Source organism: Maniola jurtina, chromosome 13 (genome assembly GCF_905333055.1).
Source record: "Maniola jurtina chromosome 13, ilManJurt1.1, whole genome shotgun sequence".
Lineage (NCBI taxonomy): Eukaryota > Metazoa > Arthropoda > Insecta > Lepidoptera > Nymphalidae > Maniola > Maniola jurtina.
The window spans coordinates 3936162-3959209 of NC_060041.1; the positions used below are offsets into that span (position 1 = coordinate 3936162).

The 23048-nt window shown below is 34.8% G+C and overlaps 1 protein-coding gene across 7 annotated transcripts in view; it reads right to left on the minus strand.

The window, feature by feature from the left end:
• The window catches only part of LOC123871009 (unconventional myosin-XVIIIa), a 208656-nt gene that overhangs the window by 17435 nt on the left and 168173 nt on the right, over nucleotides 1–23048 (minus strand). For all 7 annotated transcript variants that reach the window (XM_045914527.1, XM_045914526.1, XM_045914529.1 and 4 more), the window contains one exon: nucleotides 8655–8744. In XM_045914527.1, the coding sequence (XP_045770483.1) occupies nucleotides 8655–8744 (90 nt within the window). The remainder of the gene's footprint in view (nucleotides 1–8654; nucleotides 8745–23048) is intronic.

The following is a 23048-nucleotide window of genomic DNA, read 5'->3' on the forward strand; positions in this document are numbered from 1 at the left end:
ATGTTGTAAGACAAAACGTTGCCCGTTGCTGTACCCTATTTTGTATGAGATATCGAGGATATGGTCAGTGGTGCACATAGGTGACTTCGAAAACAAATTATGTATTTCCTTCAAGTGTTTTTAGTCCTATTATTTACATAATACCTACTTTAATTTTAGGGAGTATTTTTTTTATTTTTTTTAATAGTATGACGTTATAATATGACGTGTAGAGGTATCTTCAAGAGACCTATGTCGAGCAGTGGAAGTCTATCGGTTGATAATAATGATCATGAAATGGTTATAATAATTTTCTCAGTGAGCTATATTTAATGCGAGAATATATTTCTTGGCGGTAATACCTACTGTAGAAGAACCAGAAGACATCGGGACAAAAATAGTGGAACAAAAAGTCTTTATTCTAATCCTACGTGTTACAAACTTCGACGCATTTCAAAGAATCGTAATGTGACTTTCAAAATTGTCACCTCTACATCAATTAGTATCTAAATAAGTGCTAATTATTATTATTGCTTCAAAGCGGTGTGTTTTGACACGTAGTAGGTAATTAAAAGCTTGTTTTAATTAGGATTTAATAACTTTTGTCTACAACGCTCTTCAATCTCGTAATCCTTAGAAGTGTTTTTGTTTATTACCCGACTACGGCAAAGCCGAAAGGAAGGGTTATGATTTTAGCAGTCTATGTATTTAAAAAAAAGAACTACGAATAACAACTGATAAAAGAATTTCTGCAAACTAAATGTCAATATGTGAGAAGTACTCACGACTTATGTACGAGTAAAATAAGGTTCAACCATTTTTTTAATCGCCCAATGTGCATTTTGGGAGAATTTTTTTACTAGTATAAATCTAGATGGTGAATAAATAAGGGGTTTTAAAAGCGTGCGAGGAAACTCTTTAATTTTTCGTGATGAAAAGTAACTTGTGCGTCTCCGGGAAAGCAATCGTGGCTGGGCCGTGAAAAACTAACAGACAGACAGCCACACTTTAACAATTATAATATGAGTATAGATATTCTCATGTTAAGTTGACTCAGACCAAGAAAAAAAGTTCAATTTTGGTGCTACGCCGCCGAAGGCAGGTATATCTGCTGTGGGCGTAGGATACAAATTGCGAGTAATAAAACAATCGAACCTTTTTGTCGTGTTTGCAAAAAATCCGATTTATATTCATACGCTGTTTGTAGACCTGTCTAGAGTACATAGTCTAGTTTTGTATATTTAATCATGTTGACGAACTATGGATTGCAAAAATTTTGTAAAACAGAGGCTTGTAGTGAAATAATAAGTAAGGTACTTACTACTTATACTCATTTTTAAACTGTTAAAGCGTTGCAAAAAATTAAAACTGCGAGCCCCGTTCTTAAGTTTTTCACAGGAACGGAAATATACGAATTATTTTATGGACTAAGGTCGCACTACATGTTTACTTTACAATACTTTGGTAGGAAATATATTATGTAGTACCGAATGCATGCTACGAGTGTTTCAGTAGGAAACATTAACCGTAGTTTCAACTGCTACAATTCAGTTTCTAGTTACGTTGTATTTGTACTAGTAAGTCCTTGAGTTATTTTGACGAATGTTACGCGCAATTATCTGAAGATACTTGTAGGTGCAAATAAATTTTCTTTTATATGTTTGAGAGTGACAACTGATAGACTGTAACAACGATGTTTGTTAACTCTTGTATGTGTATAACAGAATTTGCGTCAATCAGGTCTGAATTCGTCGTGTCTCAATTGATGGACAATCCCTACAGAAGACTTCATTTACCTATTCATTTTTCAATATGGAAATGTACAATAACATTAATATATTATACCACAGAAAACTATTTTACTCTAATATTTTAGTGTTTATTAAGACGATCGCAGTCGGGTTTTAGTTTTCAACTTTATCTTGTAGATTTCTTCATTTCTGATTCAATCATGTAGAGACACTCTAATCATAGCAACCGCAATCTCCATCGTCCTTTCTCCTCTGAGCTTACCTATCAAGCCCATAGCTTTCCGATAAGTTTCTGAATATTAGTTACGTAAACTTTATTATACGATTTAAAAGTCAATATTCATTAATGGTCAATGTATGAGGCACAGAGTTGTAAACAAGGTATGAGGAATCTATCCAATAATGTGACGAAGTATGACTTTAAAGTGTATTTTGTGGGCTTTAATTAACAAAGTCAGAGCGTTTAATATTCCAGCAGAATATTTCGGGAGAAGTAAATCAATCTGTAAATGGGACGCAGCGGCTCGGTTCTATTATGTTATACCCCTTTCACATTAACATTTTCATGAGCGTTGAGCGGGCGGCATTTTATTTACATCACACATTTTTAAAATCTTTATTTTTCTCTTTACACTGCCTTACAAGTAAAGAAAGGTAACAACTGAGTTATTTACAAATTGAGTTGCAGTTGTTAACGCCCACCTCCAGATTGACAAAATTAGGTGCTAAAGATTTATTTATTTTAAAGTTTGTTGTTGACAAAGCTTAGTTTATTATGGTAGGGTATCAGAGTTAGTTATTTGTAGTTATGTATGTATTGCTAAGAAGTACCTAGGTCGCATGCGCATTATTAATTTGGTTGTACTGTACTTACGAGTATATCGAGGAATCACCGCCTAATGTGAAAGGGGCTTAACATTTGCGCAAGTTAAAAATCTTGATTTAATGGAAAATTGCAAAACGATGTTGTTTTATACATGTTACATACGACCTACATCGCGGATTTCATTACAAAGTCTGAAAAATTGAGGAAAACTATATCAACTAGTGCTATGTTAGCACACATGCTAGTGCGAATTTTTCATAGGCCAGCGACCTTTTAATGTTTCATTTATTAGACCTAGTTTCCAGCTGATATCAAATTGAGGCATGTTAACGCTATGCACAGGCCAGAGCTCAGGGTTTGCGGAGCCAGGTAATCTTCAGTCCTTTGCGCCTGGACAATTTCAGGCATGAAAATTGATATAATGCATAAAGAGAAAGGACTCGCCATTTTGCTCTATGTGTCAGCTGTCATATCAAGCAGGCTTATTCTATGAACGTGCGAGCCCGGAGTAAGATGAATGATGAATCCACCTGGCTGAATCGAGATCAAACGAGGTCTAAGAAAAAATACTTAACACACTAATAAAACTGATTGTATAGATACATGTCGCGAACATGTATCTATACAATCAGTTTTATTAGTGTCTTCAAATGGACTCAAACAGCGGCCGTTTTAATAATCTATTTAACTAAAGACGTCACGATCATAAAAACAAATACTTACCTCGCATTGAAAGTATGAAATAAATCCTTCTACATAATTCCTCGTAAATTCGTTTGGATATAAGCTGATGTTGAGATTATCCTCATGTTTTTCTGCCTTTTTATAACCAACATAATTTTCATACTTTGCAGCAGAGGTCTACAACCTTTTGACCGAAGAACTATAAGATTTCGATGGGAAAAATATATAATTGTTCACACGTTATCACTTTTATTTCCAACTTTCCTGCGATCCATTTCTTACATTTACCAGTTCAATTTATTGCCGTAATAGCCCAGTGGTTAAGACGTCCGTCTCCTATACGGAAAGTCGGGGGTTCGATCCCGGACACCTCTAACTTTTCGAAGTTATGTGCGCTTTAAGAAATTAAAAAATTTCACTTGCCTTAACGGTGAAGGAAACATCGTGAGGAAGCCTGCATACATGAGAGTTCTAAATAATGTTCTCAAAGGTGTCTGATGTCTTTGGTGGACTATGTACTACATAGGGCCAAACCCTTCTCATTCTGGGAGGAGACTCGTGCTCAGTAGTGAGCCGGCATGGGTTGATTATGATCACGATGATAGCACTTTTATTTCTTATTTTTCTGAGATCCATTTCTTACATTCACCAGTTCAATTTATTTCAGTAGGCACTGTTAATCGAAACAGGCAATTCATGAGGCGATTGTACTCAATCTTGATCCCACGTCGTAATTTTTAGCAGTGACTAGTATCTTTCTCTGCTTTTGCATGTTTTTGTTTTTGCATGCATTTATTGACCTTAACTACGCACTGCCAACTGTTTTCGTGTTTGTGAAAATGAACAGATTTCATTTGTGGCCACTTTTCTATGGTAAAAGCATTATAAATATCAACATATTTTATATATTATTTGTTGGTTTGTACTTGAATCATGGCGAAACGTAACAACAAATCAACGTGATTTTTTGAATGGGGTTATTAAAGTCTAACGAAAAATAAAACCTCAATCCAGGTATTCGAAGTCGCGAGCATCACCTAGTATTTTCTATAATAAAAGGATAAATGGATATTAGGATTGATAGGTGATATTATATCAGTCACGCTAATAGTCTTCATTCATATAAAATGAAATAAAATTGGTATATCGAACCTAAACTACAGCAAGATACTCAGCCAAAGTATAGGTACAAATTGAACGACATACCTAACGAATTCTCTAGCATCACATACCGATTGACTCAGTCTATTTACTGAAGAGTTTGTTATATAATTCGTTTCATTCACGGACGTTTATTTTTTGTTTAGTTTTATTTTTATCTCTCGGTCAAGGAAACACTTTGGTGTGCTAGGTCTACGCAGTGGCGTGTGCAGGGTTTGAAACTAGGGTCTGTAGGCGTTAGGTAGGTTAAGTATGTACTGGTAAGTGAAAAATATGCATTCAGCTATTTCAACAAGGGTAAGCAGTGCTTTTATGCCTCTATGTGCAAGCCCCTGCTCCTACGCCATAATGTATAGTAACTTTTGGAATAATCGGGTTACTGATACGACTTGCAAGAGGTGCAAGATCTATAATTAATTATTGCAAGAGAGACACACACTATTGTGTCCATATACGCGCGACATACTACGACAAGAATGTCTCAGCAACAAGATTCGGCCGCATCGATTGTTTTCAGCACTGAAAAATGCAACTGGCCCTAAGTAATATTAATATCTAGTATCATACTTACACGCATTTACGTCAATGAAAATCACACAAACTACGAGTATGATTTTATATTCACTCTACTATCATCCAAATAATATCTATAACATTATGTAAGTATATTATGAAAATATTTACTATGCACTTTTCAATGGATTCGTTCCAACTTGAAACACTTTGTAATTTTTAACCGTTTAATTTCACTAAAAGTTTTCAATTTGGTATCTACGCTTTTTTTATTCATTTACAGTAAGGTTTTTGAAAAACTGGGGGTAGAGTAAAAAAATTTAACAAGCACCATCAACCCGTAAAACATACAAGACGTCACTACTCCGTGGACAGGCATATTAATCCTTGACTCAAGGAGATCTAGTCGGTACAGTCAGCTAGAAAACTCGGTGCAATCTTTCTTATTAAGAAAACAAACATTTTTAAAGTATTTTCTTAAAATATACAAACGAGTGAGTCCAGGCGGGGGTAGCCGCGTTATGTTGAGTTTTTTCGGTTTCTGAAAAAGTCTAGTCAGTAAAATAATTTTCTCGACAGAAAAAGCTCTCTTTCCAAACGTTTTTAAAAATATTGGACTGGTTAAAAAAAAAAGTTTTTAGTAACGGTTTTTTTTTACTTTAACTTTTTAGTTCTATTCTATATTGATGATCACGGGTCGAAATGTGGATAGGAATTTTCCTAGCTCACTGTACTTCTTAATGCGATGCGCTTCACTGAACGTAGGTTAATAATCAAACCCATTGTTTTCGATTGCAAAGTCGATAAGTACACAATGATATATATTTCCATAGAGAATTGATTTCTCATTGACATCGATCGAATACGTAACTGAAGTTATTGATCGTCAGATCTAACATCTAGTTTATTAATAAATTGATTGATCATCTTAGTTAGCAATTTTACACGAAAGATTAAACAAGGTAGATTCGGCATCAATTCTTTATTTTTTACAGCCAGCTTTAATAAGGCGTTAAGAGTTAACCCTTTTACCTTTTAAATTGGCATATAGAAAGGTTTTATAGATTTTCTAAGGTTTTTTTTTCCAGATACAGCCCTTTATGGCTCTTGAATGCAATCTCACCTGGTGGTAAGTGATGATGCAGTCTAAGAAATCGTATTCTTGAAAGGCAAAATTCGGATTCACTCTACATCTCTATAGTTAAATCGTAACATAACTTTTATTATCATTTTAAATCTCCAATGTAAGCGACCACTTGTGACATCTAGCTGCGCTACAATGCAGTTGCAGAACAACAAAGTGAAGATCAATATGCAGATTCAGTGCTTCGTTCGTCCTCTACTCACTAGATGGCGCTACAGACATGTAGATTGTAAAGCTTCCCTTTGCGAGTTTTATAAACTTTTTAATCTCGCTGCTTTGAGCAATCTATTGTTTGCATATAATTTATGTACTACTAGCTGTCGCCCGCGACTTCGTCCGCGTGGATTTAGGTTTTTCGAAATCCCGTGGGAACTCTTTGGTTTTCCGGGATAAAAAGTAGCCTATGTGCTAATCCATGATATTATCTATCTCCATTCCGAATTTCAGCCAAATCCGTCCAGTAGTTTTTGCGTGAAGGAGTAACAAACATACTCACACGCACACACACACATACAAACTTTCGCCTTTATAATATTAGTGTGACTCCTTCGTCCACGCGGAAGAAGTTGCGGGCATAAGCTACTTATGAATAAACACAATATTCGGACTAAACTTCTGCGCTTATAAAAATAACTAACTTATTCCCAACTCCTAAAAGTTGTCTACACCTGCCGTGTTGTTTATTGCACCAAAGAAAGCCAAACCAAGCGACACCGGATGCTACCCAGTATCTTCCAACACTCATTAGGAACTTCAAGTTTATTGTGATGCTAACATAAAACCTGTCTCAGAGAAGATACTGGATTTTCTGGTTCAGTAAAAAACAGTACATAATAATGATGAAAAGTAAGGTTAAGCCTGGAACACAACGTGTCAACGGACGAAACGAACAAATGGACGAAAGGCTGCGTGTCAAACGCAGAATAACGCAGGCTCGTAGATCATATACAAGGAAATATATGAAAGTCACAAAGAGTTTGAAGTATGAAAAAACAAAGAGTTCATGTTTCAAGACTAATACTACTGTCGTCTTGTTATGCTTTATGGTGCTTTCTTAATTTAAAACTCTGCCACGCTGTCTTTGTCTATGGGAGCGTGCGTGTTAGCCTAACTTTAACGCCTGCTGTCTAGGTGAAGCCTCACTTAATTTTTAAATTCTTGTTCCAAGCTGGATATTTGTCGTGAACTGATAATTTCTGATATTGTTGGTTCATCTCTAACGAGCTTTGTAAAGTTTGTAAAGTTGTTTGTTTGCGAAAAATGTATTAGACATCTAGAAGAAATAAAATAGGTAAAAACAAAAATGGCTGATTAAACGATACCAACTAGTATAAATTAAAATTTCCCAGTTTTTAGGTGTCTGACTCCAAAACGGGTTGTAATATTTATTAAATTCCTTTATAATATAGCAGAGACGTTATTTTTTGCTCACCTAAGCAGGTGAGACACCTGTGTATGAACATTTGGAATATTGGCGGTATTGACCTGCGCCAAGGTTTACCGGTTATGTCTTAGGAGAAGACGCTACAGTTTATTACACTGCATTTAAGTATAGCGTTTGTTTTCTTTTTGCATTTTAAATGTCCATAAATCGATATACCTATTGGTTTTTTCTTTATTTTATGTTTACAAGCTATTTTGGTGTTTTAGGGTTTCTTTTAAAGAAAAACTTCTCAAACGTGACTTGAAAATAGGTAAGTAACTCAGATCAGGACACAAGACGTTAATAATATGCTTCGGCTAAAAATGGCCACCTAACATATCAGCTGTTTTGAGGTCGCCATCTTTTATCGAAGTCTGACAATGTAGCTGTTAGAGCTACAGACCACGAAAGCTCTATTGTTTACTTACTACTTACTTATCGTATCATGTAATACGATATGACTATTTGCAAACTCATTTTCAAATAAGTAATGTTGTCTTGCGCGTTTAAGGCGCGTAATGCATATTTTTTTATGGCAGATAAAAAAAAACTTAAATATTCATTTCTTAAGTAAACAAACTTCGTGTTAGGAGATATCTGTCAATTTAGATATGTATTATAATGGCATTAATTAAACATATGAATGTATACTACGAGTATCAACACAGGGTGTTTTTACTTATACGTTCATACAAAATATTTGTTCCAAATACAAACAAATGAAAGAAAGTTGAAACTATCAGTCACTCAAACAAAAAGCACAACATAACAGTGCACTTCGATATAGGTAGATATGGGTCGGAAACGTTACGCATAGGATGCTGTAGTTTATAAAAAAAGAACAAGCATGATTCTGCTTATAGACTGACCGAGATTGGCATTTGAATGCACAGGCCCTTATTGCTTGGAGCATCTTGTATGTAAATGGATAGTTCTGAAATGAATAAATTGTACCATCGATTTTTGTCGACTATTTTGAATTCTTATCTTTGTATATTATGTTAATTTTGTTGCTTTTCGCGTCCCGCTTAAAGCTCTGACGGACGGCAAAAGCATGGAAGAACATTACTCTGGTGCCGCAAATGTTAATGGGCGGCGGTTATCACTTAACATCAGGTGACCCGCCTGCTCATTTGCTCGCTAATTCTATTTTGAAAAAATATAGGGACTCACCTTAGTTTCGAGTTTTTCCGTCTCGTTTTTGTAATGTGTTCGTTCGCCTTCAACTTTTTCCAATTTTGACCGCAGGGTCTCCAACTCGTCCTGTGAAAAAGAAACAATGGAATAAGTTTGACAACAGCTATATGTAAGTACATGAGTATTCTGCCGAAATACGTTTCATTTTCATACAAATAACTACGTAAATTAAAAAAAAGTTTGTATGAGCTTATGACTTTTTTATCTGTGTACCTAAATATTCTAACAACAATTTGAAATTGAAATTAATTATCTATTTATTTGGGTACGAAATATTTTTTTATAAAATAGCTACCTATGTCACTATCTTCGAAGATAGGTAACGAAATAATCAATCTATCTGTAATCTGTCGGTAAGTTACTCAGCAACGTTGATAAATTCTATCAATAAATACCAAACTAATAACAACGTTGCTATATTGTGACTTATCGACAGATTACAGATTGATTATTAATTTCTAGATTTTATTGGATACTACGTCAGTATCTACTATCTTAGGTACTAGCGCAGAAACCAGTTAGGAACTAATCATCCGTCGATGTTATCCAAAGATTACATATACGAAATGATTGTCTAAGAAAGCCACAGCGTAATGTGAATAAGGCGATGGAGATGATCGCTGGAGCGAGGCGAGTCGCGTGCCGCTCTTGATCTCGTATCACTTTATATCATTGAGTTACGACCATAGAGATGGAGACTTATGCCTATATATCCACTTCCACGACAGGCAAACTAGAAACCGTAATAAGCTCGCAACTCCTACGCTCCGCCTCAGAAAAGTGGGAAAGTCATTTGTGGGAATGAGTGTAATATTTTATAACAAAATTCCACAGTCAATATTAGACTTGCCTTTACAAAAGTTTAAAAAATCACTTAAAAGTATGCTCTTGGCAAAAGCATATTACACAATCGAAGATATGTAAATGATAAAAAAGCATGGATTGACTCGCTCCAGCAATGCGCGGGGCTGCAATTGCTTGTATAGTATGGAATATTATTGTAAATTGAACAATTAAAATAGCAACCCCCGAGTTTCTTGCTGGTTCTTCTCGGTAGGAATGGCATTCCGAACCAGTGGTAAATTATTATTTGACGATTCAAAAGCACTTGTAAAAGTTTATTTGAATAAAAATCTATTATATTCTATCAGGCGTCAAAAAGCGCTACTACCAGCGATGTAAATAATCCGCTAGATGAATTAAACGAGGGATAGGTAAATTGGGCGTAATGTTTTGTATTGAAAACCTGCCAAAATATCAAATTTATTTACGGATAAAACTTATTTTACGTTGGTAAAATTGGCCCTTAAAATCATTATAACATAAAATTTATTTCTTTAGTACCAACGCCGATACAATTACACGCGGTAAATATGGGGTACTTACATATTTTTATTTTATTTTTGAACGTTTACTTAGAATAAATTTTACATAAAAAAAGGTCAAGTTGAGAGCGTTTTGCGAGACATCCTCGTCTCTAGATCATGCCACCTCTCTGCTATAGCTATAGGTACACTAGCTATACTTTAATCGAAGCATTTGAGACTTCGATATTTATTATGATCCAAACGACTGATAGTTTTGATAAAAGCGGCCATACCTTATTTGGCCACTAGGGACGACTAATAACAAATTGCAATCAAAGAAGCGTCTCATCTGTAGCTAGAGAGAAATCTTTCGGAATTCCACGAGCAAAAAACGCGTGTTGAATTTTTCTTCAGCATCATGTCCGCAGAGATATGAGGCTCTGTAATATCTCAATATGTCACACTGTAACGGAATTCAGCTTTGTCACTAGCCTAATACTGATCGATATTTACTTTATGATCATAAATTGTATGTAAAGTAATATTGTTAAACGCGCGCTGAATATTTCTTCAAAGTTTTGTCCGCGGAGATAGATATTCTGACCGTCTCCTAACATTGCAAATATGACAGATTACATCGAAATCCCCGTAGATTTGTCCTTAGCCTAATTTTGATCGATCTTTACTTATGTAATATACTTAAGTTCTTATGATTATAAATTGTACTCAAAGTAATGTGTTCATATAGCAATAAAATCAGTGTAGCTCATAAATCGACGCCTATTCGTGTCTTAACAACGATGTAGGAAACATTAAAAAAACAACATTGTCGGCGAAATTACTCGATTTTTCATGCGAATAACTTTTTTATCTTCTTTTAATTGATTCCCCACTTCAGATTGAAGTTAATTTAACAATCTACGTAACAAATAAATCCTACTAAAAGAACCGCAAGTTTCTGGACCGAGTGGTTCGTGCAGAAGGTTGATATGTCAGTCAGTCAGTTTTCCTTTTATCATATCAGTGCTTATATAACGGGAAATTGCTAGATGGGAGGAGGTACGCGTCTGCGAGTGCTGCGCCTCTGACTCTTATGCAAATGGGTGAAACGCGGGTTAAGTAGAGCGAGACAGTGATTGAATAGCGATCATCATAAATGTATTATGTAGTCAAGCATACGAACATACACTCGTATCTATGCATATAATCAATCAGCAAATCACTTTGGTCGGGTTCGTGTGTCCGTACGTATAATGCGCGACAGATTCAGATGGCAACCGGAGTGGGAAGCCCCGCACACCCGCATAGCCCCCGCGTTAACCCGCTGCCTGTGAGCACGGATGAGTGGGGCGTCTCCCCGCCTCATACCCCGGTTGCCATCTCAACCTGTCGCGTACTAAGTATAAGTAGATAGACTCTATGTGCAGCCAGTAGAATTACCTAAGTAGAATGTACCTAATATTACAAGATGATGCGACTTGATCGCATTGATATAAGTCTTTTTGAGAATCCCTTGGGAACTCTTTGATTTCCGGGATATAAAGTATCCTTTATAGTATACATCTCCGGGAGGCAAACTCTCTCTGTATGTACTTACCTCACCAAAATTGATTTAACGGATAGGCCGTGAAAAGCCAGCACACATACAGACCTTTCGCAATTCGCATTTATTCTTTGACAAATGATTATTTATTATTTATTACTAGCCGATGCCCGCGTCTTCGCCCGCGTGGATTTAGGTTTTTCGGAATCCCGTGGGAACTCTTTGATTTTCCGGGATTAAAAGTAGCCTATGCGCTAATCCAGGATATTATCTATCTCAATTCCTTTCAGCCAAATCCATCTATTAAATTTTGCGTGAAGGAGTAACAAACATACACACACACATACACACAAACTTTTGCCTTTATAATATTAGTGTGATGATGTAATAGTGTGAAGTGTGATGTGACAATAACGAAGAAGCAAGAAAGACTGCCATATCAACTACCATGCCGCTAAAAGCGCACTGGATTTATTTGTAGTTTGTCCATGCAGGTTCTCTTTATAGGTAAGTGTATTTATAGTTTTCAGAAATTTACCCGAACGAAGTCGAGCGGGTCAACTAGTACGTTACATCCTGTATCTGCTCATAATTTTTAAAATTCATGAACATTTCTATTTCAAAGTGGTTTTTGAACGACAGTATTTTTAAATAAACAGCAGTACGAGTAGGTACGGTACGGTACCTATGCGATAAATGTGTTCAGTAACTTTATAATTTTTCTGGCTTGATATTATAAGTAGGATACAAAAAAATCTAGAGTAAAGTAAGTATAACACAACAATTTTCTTCAAAATTAGGTTAAACATTATACAAACCTTTCCTTTCCGGGAAGAGAAAATCTCGTGGAAAGCGCTTTTAAATTCAACGCTTAATTGTAGCGTGGGGGCCATTAAAGAGAAACCTGAACAAGAGCTATTTCCTATTCGATTCTCACTTAGTAACTTGACACTGGTACCGTAAGTGGTGTTATGTAAGCGATGACACTGTGGTTTGCGCCCACAGCTACGCAGTTCGCTCTAGGATATACATTATTGGAGAAAGCAAATCAGGATATTTCGAATTAATTTAATTATACCTTTATGGGCCTCAAACTGGTTTGATATCAATTTTTTACAGAAGAACAGATAGAGAAAATTTAGCTTAAACACATTTATTGGGTTGGTACAAGTGCACCTTTGCTTCGATTGCAAGTAATAGAATAACGCTTTGGAATCGTCCTATGTTTGTTGATTATATGAAAACACATTGGTGCTAATTGTATGCAACCGAATTGGCACCATTGTACGCTACTAAAATAAAATTAATCTATGATGATTGACGAATGTGACTTCGTCAATTTTTTTTTAAATATCCATTAAGAAAAGGTTTTGAGAAATCCCTAAGGGATACCGTAGGAATTTCACAAAACCTTTTCTTAGTGGGAGTTTTCGCTATAGAGAAAACCTACATACAATCATCTCAAGTTTCTAGTCCGGAGCGTTGGAGCTGTACAACTTGATGCATCAGTCAGTTAGTATAATAATAAATAAATAAATAAATAAACGCAACAATGTGGGCCTACATTGACCTTCTATATATGAGTATCTAGTCTTACTATTGTCGTCCATAGAACAATTCCAAAATAGAAGAAAAAAAAGAACAGTATAACACGAGCAAGCTCCACGCTCGGTGAGCGCCATATTTGTCAGACAATAACTTTTTTACTGGGCGTCCTTATTCTGGGAAGATCTTCATCGTGGGAACTCTCACCCGTTACAACTATAAATAAGTATAGAATGCATTAACTTTTTGTAGAGTGAACAGTTATTTCCAACCCTGTTCTAATTAACTGATTCGATTCTCGCTCGTTATGGATTATGCAGCTGCGTATAGCTGAACGGTTCAGTTTTTCACTGTAGTTTGAAAGTACACGATACTGCAGACGACTGATGTTGTTATATTGTTGTAAGTTGAGTTGTTCTAGTATTGCCTACTAAGGACGCAATGGTTTTTTTTATTGTGTCTACACTACTAACTCAATCTTATTAGGTGCAGGCGCCTAGGTGAAAAAATAATAAAATAAATTCTAATCGTGCCTGCCTTAGGTAAAATATGGGAAGTCTTTGATCTCTGTTCCAGTTCTATGTATTTATACTCAAGGGGAAAAGGAAAAAAACATTGCGAAGCTCTTCAAACTTATCTAACCTTCTTTACTAATCTGAATAGAGTAATAAGGAGCACAAAAATTCAAGCCTGGTTATACAATGGACGTCCACAGGCTGATTTGATGATGATGAATTAAGATAACTACCAATATATTAGACTTAAATTTGAACAGCTCGCAATATAATTAAGAGGTGATGATAGTATCGACCATAGACGTACAATTTTCGCTTCGCTCAAAGACTGACAAAGCGTTGGAGCGAGAGGTAGTCAGATAAGACCCACTGCCGCGAGCGAAAGCGAGATAGCGAAACAAGATGCCAATAAGTCATTGTTTACGTGAGTAACAGGCCGTAAGAGTTCAGCCTGTTCCAAGTCGAGGTGATTTTTTGCATTTACTAAATTATTTTACGATTAAAACGTAAAATCTATGTCTTGCCACCATGGTGTCTTGTTCAGTGAGCGAATGTGACGTTACAAGACGTTATAATCCGCGTAAATACACGTTTCACAGGTAATTACTGATTATTTATACTAATTGTTTATAATCATTATTTCATCATTTGTTGTTTGAAAATTAGGCAAAATAGCTATTGGAAGCTTAGATGATAGGTTTCCCTTAAGACTTATCATCAAATTACATTGCTAAATGAAGAATTTTTGGATATTTTGTGTAAAATTTAAAAACGTTTGTTTACGATAGGGATTGACAAAGTAATGACGTCACAAGTATCGATAGTCGATAATCGTGTCTACCGGTAGGTTTGATGTGATAGGTTTCATGTGATGTATGTAAAATACAATATAAAACACTAGGTACTTTCCAATAAAAGAAAAGAACGAAATAAATATTTTCACTAATTTTTATTTTATTTAGCGTGACTTAGATTTCATATACAGGGTTAAGGGTAACCCGTACATTACTGTATTTAAGTGCTTATCGGGGAGGTCATTAGCTATGAATTGAGCGCCATATATACTATTTATTTTTATTAACTTGTCACTTAGACATTATATCAGAGTGTTATTGTAATTAATCAAAGAATAAGAATAAGAATAAGAAGTGTTTATTTGCTAGAATATGGTATAATATACAAGTACATTGGTCTTAAATATTATGTGGAACCGCATATTCTGCCAAGCATGGCGTGCAAAATTAATTGAATTTATTTAATGTAACAAAGTCAACTTATTATTATATTAACATGTCAAATTATTATTAATTATTGCATTCACTATTTAAAATTTGTCATTCAAAAATTCATTAACATCATAATAACCTTTGTTTAATAAAAATTTAAATAAATAACATCTAAAAGAAGTAAGGCTCATTGCATAACTGTGTGACGGTAGATGGTTATGGATACGTATTGCCGCACAGTACACATTCTTCGTATATAAAGCCAATCGTTGTGCTGGTATACAAATTTTATTTTTATGTCTACTGCTCGGTTTTATTTCTGTCTTTAGTTTAAAGTATTGGGGATATTTACGGACAAATATGCAAACTTCATAAATATATAAACATGGGAGAGGCAATATTTTAAGTTTTTTGAATAAAGGCTTACAACTGTCAGTAAAATCAGCATTACAAATAGACCTAATACAACGTTTTTGCGCCTTAAAAGCTTCTAGTGCATTGGTGGAATTTCCCCAAAGTATTATTCCATATCTTAACAAAGATGAGGCATATTCATGGTAGGCCAACAGTGATGCCTCAACTGAAACTATTTGTCGAATACGACCCAAAGCATAGACATACTTATGTAATTTTGTGCATAAATTCTGAATATGTGCCTTCCAATTACAATACTTATCTATAGTAATTCCCAAAAAAAACAATGTCATCTACTTCTTCAATTCTCACATCATTAAATTTAATATCAAGGTTTTGTGTTTTAGTTTTATATGTTTGAAATTGCATTATATTAGTCTTAGATATATTTACTTTTAAATTATTTATATTAAGCCAGCCTACCACATCCAAATTAAATTTACTTGCACCCTTTAAAAAAATAAAGTTGGAAAACCAACAAATTCCGGTAATTTATATGAAAATCCCAAAAATTGCTCTATTTCTCAAAAAAAGATTTTTTTAAAACGTCTTTTAATAGTTTTCTATCGAAATATCAATAAAAATGTTATAAGGGGTTAAAATAACTATAAGTATCTCAGAATTCATTGATAAATTATTTATATAAAATATTAAAGTCATTTCATTAATAAATAATAATCTGTTACCTAGCTTTAGCTTTGTTACTATTTGTGTATTTGAAATGTATTTGATTTTTAAGATTATAAGATGCTTTATACTTCACTTCGTTAAACTAACTCATTAGTGTCCTATGATTTCGCCAGTAAGACTATCGATAATACAAATGCTAAAGTCAGGACAACTCTATTTCACGCACACATTTACGTTTCATTTTTTGTAACACCGTTAATCTGTCACTGTCAGTCTTGTAAGTCTTTGGTATCGACGCAATTCCAGACTAATGTTAGCAGTCTAGATTAGAAGTCAAAACCAGGTCATCTCAATTATGGGGAAATTATGGTGTAGCTTTCCAACTGTACCTACTCTGCAATCTGGCTTAGCGATGTGGCCATGTACGGGGACTCTCACAAATGTTGCTTACTAATTATATCATTAACACTTAATTTTAAACTTTTTAATGGCGCTCTATTTAATAGAAAGTAGAGTGTTTCTTTAATGTCTACCCATATTATAAATGCCAAAGTATGTTTGTTTGTTGGTTCACTGGTGTGTCCTTCAACCACGTAGTATCATTTAGTCATTTAGTAACTATGCTACACTTTTACGTGGTGAACAGCAAATATTTAAACGGTTGTTTAAACGACGGTTGGGAAATAACCGGCCGGTTACCCAACCGTTGGTTATGTAGCTTCTGAAGAACTCCAGCCTAAAACGAAGCAACTGATCGACGTGATTTTTTGCAAAAGTATAGTAATGAGCTGGAGAGTGACAGAGGCTACTTTTTATCGCGGAAATTTTTAAATTTCCCGGGATTTTTAACAACTTAAATCCACGCGAACAAAGTTGTGGGAATCGGCTAGTGTTTTAGATAAGAATTTAGATAAGTCGTGTTTTTGTGAGCTAAAACTGTGGTATGTACGTTTAAAGTAGATAGTATTTGGTTCCATATCTATTCATCATTCATCAACGCTATTTGAAGCTCTTTGTTGGCCCTTGCCTGCAGGGCAAATGTCCATAGAAGATAGATCTCTATCATTTGTGCTCGTTTTCCACCTTTCCGCTTGGTTAAGCCAAGGTGTAGGTAACTGTACATGCCTGACTAACTAAGGTATATTTTATTAATATGTACCTATTACTATTGTACCCGGATCGAGGAACAGAGACGCAGGCAAAAGTTGTACGTCTTGAAAGTATAAAAAATAACAAGCAATTAAGGTCTCACTCTAAGTTAATTAATTATTATTTAACATATTGAAAGTTCGAAAATATTTGATAATTAAGCTGGCACTCAATTAATATTATGACCATTAATTTCCGCTCTCTATAATAATATTTTGTTGGGTGCCGAATCGATAATCGTTCGAATTAATTTCGTATTGGTATCTATGTCGAGGTGAAATTTTGGCGGGAAATTATATAACTCGCGCTTAGGTCGCGAGTAATTAGACCAAAAAATATTATTAGCGTACTTATTTGATTATATAATTACGCAAAATTCATGGTAAGTAGGGTATATAAAAAGTTTTTGAAATACTTCCGCTTTGTACACCTATTTAATTTCATCATCATCATCAACAACCCATCACTACAGAGCATGGGTTTCTCACAATGAGAAGGGGTTTGGTCATAGTCTACCAGCCTGACAACGTGAATGCAGACTTCACATATCTTTGAGAACGTTATGGAGAACCCTCATTTACCTACGATCAAAATACTCGTATCTACACTTTAAATGCAACTTATATAAGACTCTAATAAACAGTGCAAATATTATATCGTATTTGTGAAATTAGAGTAAAATTAAGGTTCTATTCAACCTCATATTTATTTAACAAGACAATTAGACAACTTTTACTTATATAACAGAAAAGGGCTGTTCTGTTTTGTGGTGTGCAATAAAGTATAACACACAGTATGATAATGTTCCATTTCCCCAGTGTAGACAGATTTATCGTTAGCATGCTAATGTTTACGACATTTTTATGTGAACTACGACTTTTTATCTATCACTTTAAATGCCGACATGTGGTTATCACTTGCAAGATAGGGAAGAGATGAACTTTGTAATGGGTTTGTGCATTTTACTGATTCATTGCTTAATACAATAGTTTATGTTCATGCACATTGATACTAACTATTTCCTCTTAAAGAATAATTTAATCGAAAATATTTCAGACAGTCAAATTATACAATATTTATGTTCATGCACATTGATACTATTTCCTCTTAAAGAATAATTTAATCGAAAATATTTCAGACAGTCAAATTATACAATATTCATGTTCATAGAATCATTTAAGATGTTAGAGTTTTATATTTCATACACTCTTTAACCTAACGCTAAATTTAAGCCTAAATCTTGTGATTAAATTAGTTAGATTGTTCTTTCAGATTTCAGTCTGTTTTGTTACAGATAAGATATTGAAGTATGTTTTTCTCTTACATAACTAGGTAACTAGATAAATAGTTTTGTAAAAAAGTGTGTCCCGTCTACAGGATGCAAATTTTATCTTTGTGTCTAATCAAAGCTGCAATACTTTATACTTTTTTACTACCTATCATATAGGTAGGTACATACTTCTCATCAAAAATCGGAACACTTCCGAGCAGATGCGAGGCGTTTCGATTTTTTTGATAGGAAGTATAGGTTGAGATGGCAATCGGGGTAGGGTCGCCCCGCACATCATCCGGACAGCCCCCGCGCTAACCCGGTGCGGGATAGCGGGTAACGTGCTGGTTTGGGGGGCGTACCCCCGCCTCATACCCCGATTGCCACCTCGACCTATACAGGGTGGTCAAAAAGTCGTGGATCAAACGAAATAGGGAGATAGAGGAGGTCATTTCCAGCAAAAAAGTTTTCTACAGCATGGCCATATTTAAATTGCCCTAAGAGTTATGAATATTTTTGGGTTTTTTAACAAAATACCAGATTCTCTTACAATTAGACTAATTAAAAAAAAAATGAGATAAAAAACAATAAAACAAACGATGTTTTGTCATTACTAGATAATGTATCAGCACTACAAACCTTCTATTGAGGCTCTGGCTATCAAATTACAAGAGCAATTAATTTTTTTCCAAAACTTTTAAAGCGTTACCAAAAATTAAGTGTCACTTTAAAAGCGCACTGTGAAAAAAAAATGTACTACGGAAAAATGACCCTGTATCAGAAAAACTTGCTGATTTAATGCCAATTTAAATGAGGTATAACACATTACTCTTTGTTTCGTAATTCTGGTATTATAATCGTTTTTTCATATCAAGGTGCAAATTTCAGTAGATTAGTTTAATTCAAAATAATTTTGAATATTATCATGCTGCTAGTTAAACTGCTAGTTTTTTGTACGTTGGAATGCTAGAAACATCACTGTGCTTGTCACACTTAAAATTTGTGAAAAGAACAGAAACTCTTCACTACCACCACGTGCCAGAACTACCCAGAACGACCGTCTTACAAGTAGTTCATCTTTTCTAGAAAACAAAAGGATAAAGAAACTATGCCTCTCGTTCACACTAATCATCCTTTCTATTTGCATTGTTGGAATAAGGAAGGATGTGAAAGAGAGGCATAGTTTTTTTATCCTTTTGTTTCCTAGAAAAGAGGGCGTTCTGGGTAGTTCTGGCACGTGGTGGTAGTGAAAAGTTTCTGTTCTTTTAACAAATTTTAAGTGTGACAAGCACAGTGATGTTTCTAGCATTCCAACGTACAAAAAACTAGCAGTTTAACTAGCAGCATGATAATATTCAAAATTATTTTGAATTAAACTAATCTACTGAAATTTGCACCTTGATATGAAAAAACGATTATAATACCAGAATTACGAAACAAAGAGTAATGTGTTATAACTCATTTAAATTGGCATTAAATCAGCAAGTTTTTTCTGATACAGGGTCACTTTTCCGTAGTACATTTTTTTTTCACAGTGCGCTTTTAAAGTGACACTTAATTTTTGGTAACGCTTTAAAAGTTTTGGAAAAAAATTAATTGCTCTTGTAATTTGATAGCCAGAGCCTCAATAGAAGGTTTGTAGTGCTGATACATTATCTAGTAATGACACAACATCGTTTGTTTTATTGTTTTTTATCTCATTTTTTTTTAATTAGTCTAATTGTAAGAAAATTTGGTATTTTGTTAAAAAACACTAAAATATTCATAACTCTTAGGGCAATTTAAATATGGCCATGCTGTAGAAAACTTTTTTGCTGAAAATGACCTCCTCTATCTCCCTATTGCGTTTGATCCACGACTTTTTGACCACCCTGTATATATAGGTATATTTTTTTACATTCTTGTCAAGAGCGTCTCATATCACATATTTCATAGAACAATAGAAAATATCCAATATCTTCGTATTCAAGCATTCCGCTACGTAAGGTGCTCAACCACGCGGAAATACGATCGTAAAGCAATCGTAGATCACACGTCATTTTTACCCGACTACGGTAAGGCCAAAAGGAAGGGTTATGAATTTAGCAGTCTATGTATATGTATGTATGTATGTACTTATGTATGTATGTTTGTATCAGATTCTGTGTGTCCACCGTAGCACCTAAATTACTGTACTGATTTTGATGAATGAGGTGTCAATAAATTCGTTATTATGGTCCAGGTGACATAGGCTACATTTTATATGAAAAAATTGACCTGATGGATGTTAGATACATCCAAAAAAGTGGAGGCCTCCAACATTATTTTTTGCTATTGTAGCGAATGGGATATCAAAATATGAAAGGGGGAAAATTCTGAGTTCATAAATTTAAATATAGTACAGTGTTAAAATACAGCGAGCTACAGAAAAACAATTTTTTACTATATTTATCGCTATCTATCGGCTAAATAGTATTTTAAAGTTTTTACATCAAGGGTAGGGTTATTTTTCAGCCAAAGAAAGTTAAAACTTCTATTATGTACGACTTATACTTATCAAAACATGAAATAACCTAATATGTAAATTATTATCAAAGTAACGACCTAGTAAGACCTCATTATGTCATAAACAAACTTACGCCCGGGGCAGAGCCTACTTATCTGATTAATAAATTGATCTAACATCAATATTAACGTCGGATTTGTCTTTCACTTTACTCGCTCGTAAAAAAGCTTCATCTAATCTAAGATTGAAATTTATAGTTTTACAAAGTATTTTTTTTTTCGTATGATTATTTACTTGTAGTACCTATACGACGTGTTTATTAGTTATAGTTACTTACCTAAAGTTTTTTTTTTTTAAGTTTTATTTTAACAAACAAAACTCGAGTTTTTAAGTTAAATCGTCGTCCTTAAATCAATACTAAATAATTGCGAAATTGAGTCGGTCTGTCTGTTATCCATCCATCCATGGTCCATACACTTAACCGATTTTTTTGAAAGGTAAGTGTACAGAGCTTGCATCCGACATAGGCTACTTTTTATGGCGCAAATTCAAAGAGTTCCCACTCGATTTGAACAAATCTGAATCCATGTGGTCGAATCTAGTAGATTCTACCTAAATATTCAGATTTTCCCTGCTAAGCTGAGATCAAAATAATTCTCACAAGATTACGCTAACAGGAAGCAATGAGAGATGGCAGCTAAATCGGTTAAACGCTCAGAACGTCGCGTCCTACAGTTGCTGAATCGGCAGGATGTGGTTAAAGTTAATGGTCATAAATGGAGACTGTTCAAAGAATTTTTGTATGTTGAAGCTAGAAAATACTATACATAAGCTTTGTGAGATTCAGTACGGAGTTTCTAAGTTCCATAGTTTGCATGTTTGTATTTGAGATTATGCATGGAGGTTTTCTCTACAACGTAGACCGCTATTAGAAAAGGATTTTCAGAAAACCCAACCATACGAAGCCGGGGGAGGGTCAACTAGTTTATTAGGGATCCGTACCTCAAAAGGGAAAAGGAACCCTTATAAGACGCGTCTTTGTGCCTGTCTGTTGTGTCTGTCAAGGAAATCAAAACCTAAAGCATACTTTCCATTGATATAGAATCAAGTTTAGCAGGTAGCTAGAGGTCTTATAGCACATATAAAGGAAAACATCCGAAAACCACGAATTTCTGGTTACATCACAAAAAAATTAAAATGTGTTCACAAAGAAATAATTAGTTTACCAAATCGCATATATAATACGGCGCTGTCCGTCATTAGCTTGCTGTGTCGCACATATTAAGTGTTATATTTTGTACGATGCATACGGAACCCTTCGAGTGCAAGTCTGACTCGCACTTGACTGGTCTTTATATACCTACTCGTACACGTAGGGCCAATTTGTTCACAAGATTGAAGCCGGAAACAGCGCATTTAGATGTTAGATAAACGGTCTATAATAAACCGGTTTCGCTGATTAACTGGTGTGAGGTCCGGAGTTAACATGTTTCATATAATAAATTGTACGTGTTTTCAATCTCCAACAGCATTACAGATTAATAGAACTGTAAATATGAGATTATGATATTTAAATTTTAAACTATCATGTGGCACTTCACCTGTCCAGTTTTATGCCACTCAAAGCACAAGATAGTTAAGTACAATATGTTTTTAACGATTTTAAGCTTATTTCGTGGTTTAACGACATTTTACATTGTAGAAAACGGGTACATAGCACGATAAGTTTAGTATTTTAACTGCTGATATTTCGACTCAGTTGTACAATAACTATAGTAGCTAAAATATAAAATTAATGTTTTTAATCCGCAGATTTCATGAACGTCAGTGAGTCCTTTTAGAGAAACCTGAAAGATGTCTAATGTTACCATATAAAGGCGGAACTTGCCTCTCGAGTCGATACTACCTAATATATAATACCTAAGTACTTACATGTTTCCTGAAACCGAAAGCAGTTTTCCTGTAAAAAGCTGATACCGTCGATAACAATGAGTCGTTACGCGACAAGCATCGACTCATCACTCTTCCTACTATTACACGAACGTGATCACGTTGATTACGATCATGAGGAACTTCGATCTCGGGTCAGCGACCTCTGTTTTAAAATCTCTATCAAAAGCAGGAAGTCTCTGTACCTAGCAGATGAACGAAACTCGGCCGCGCGATTGCTCATAAGTCATAACCTCTGGATAAGGTTTGGAGTACAGAATTGTGAAACCCATTTTGCTTTAATTGACGGGCAAAGTTTAACAGTTACTGTAACGTAATACTAACCTACTCCTACTC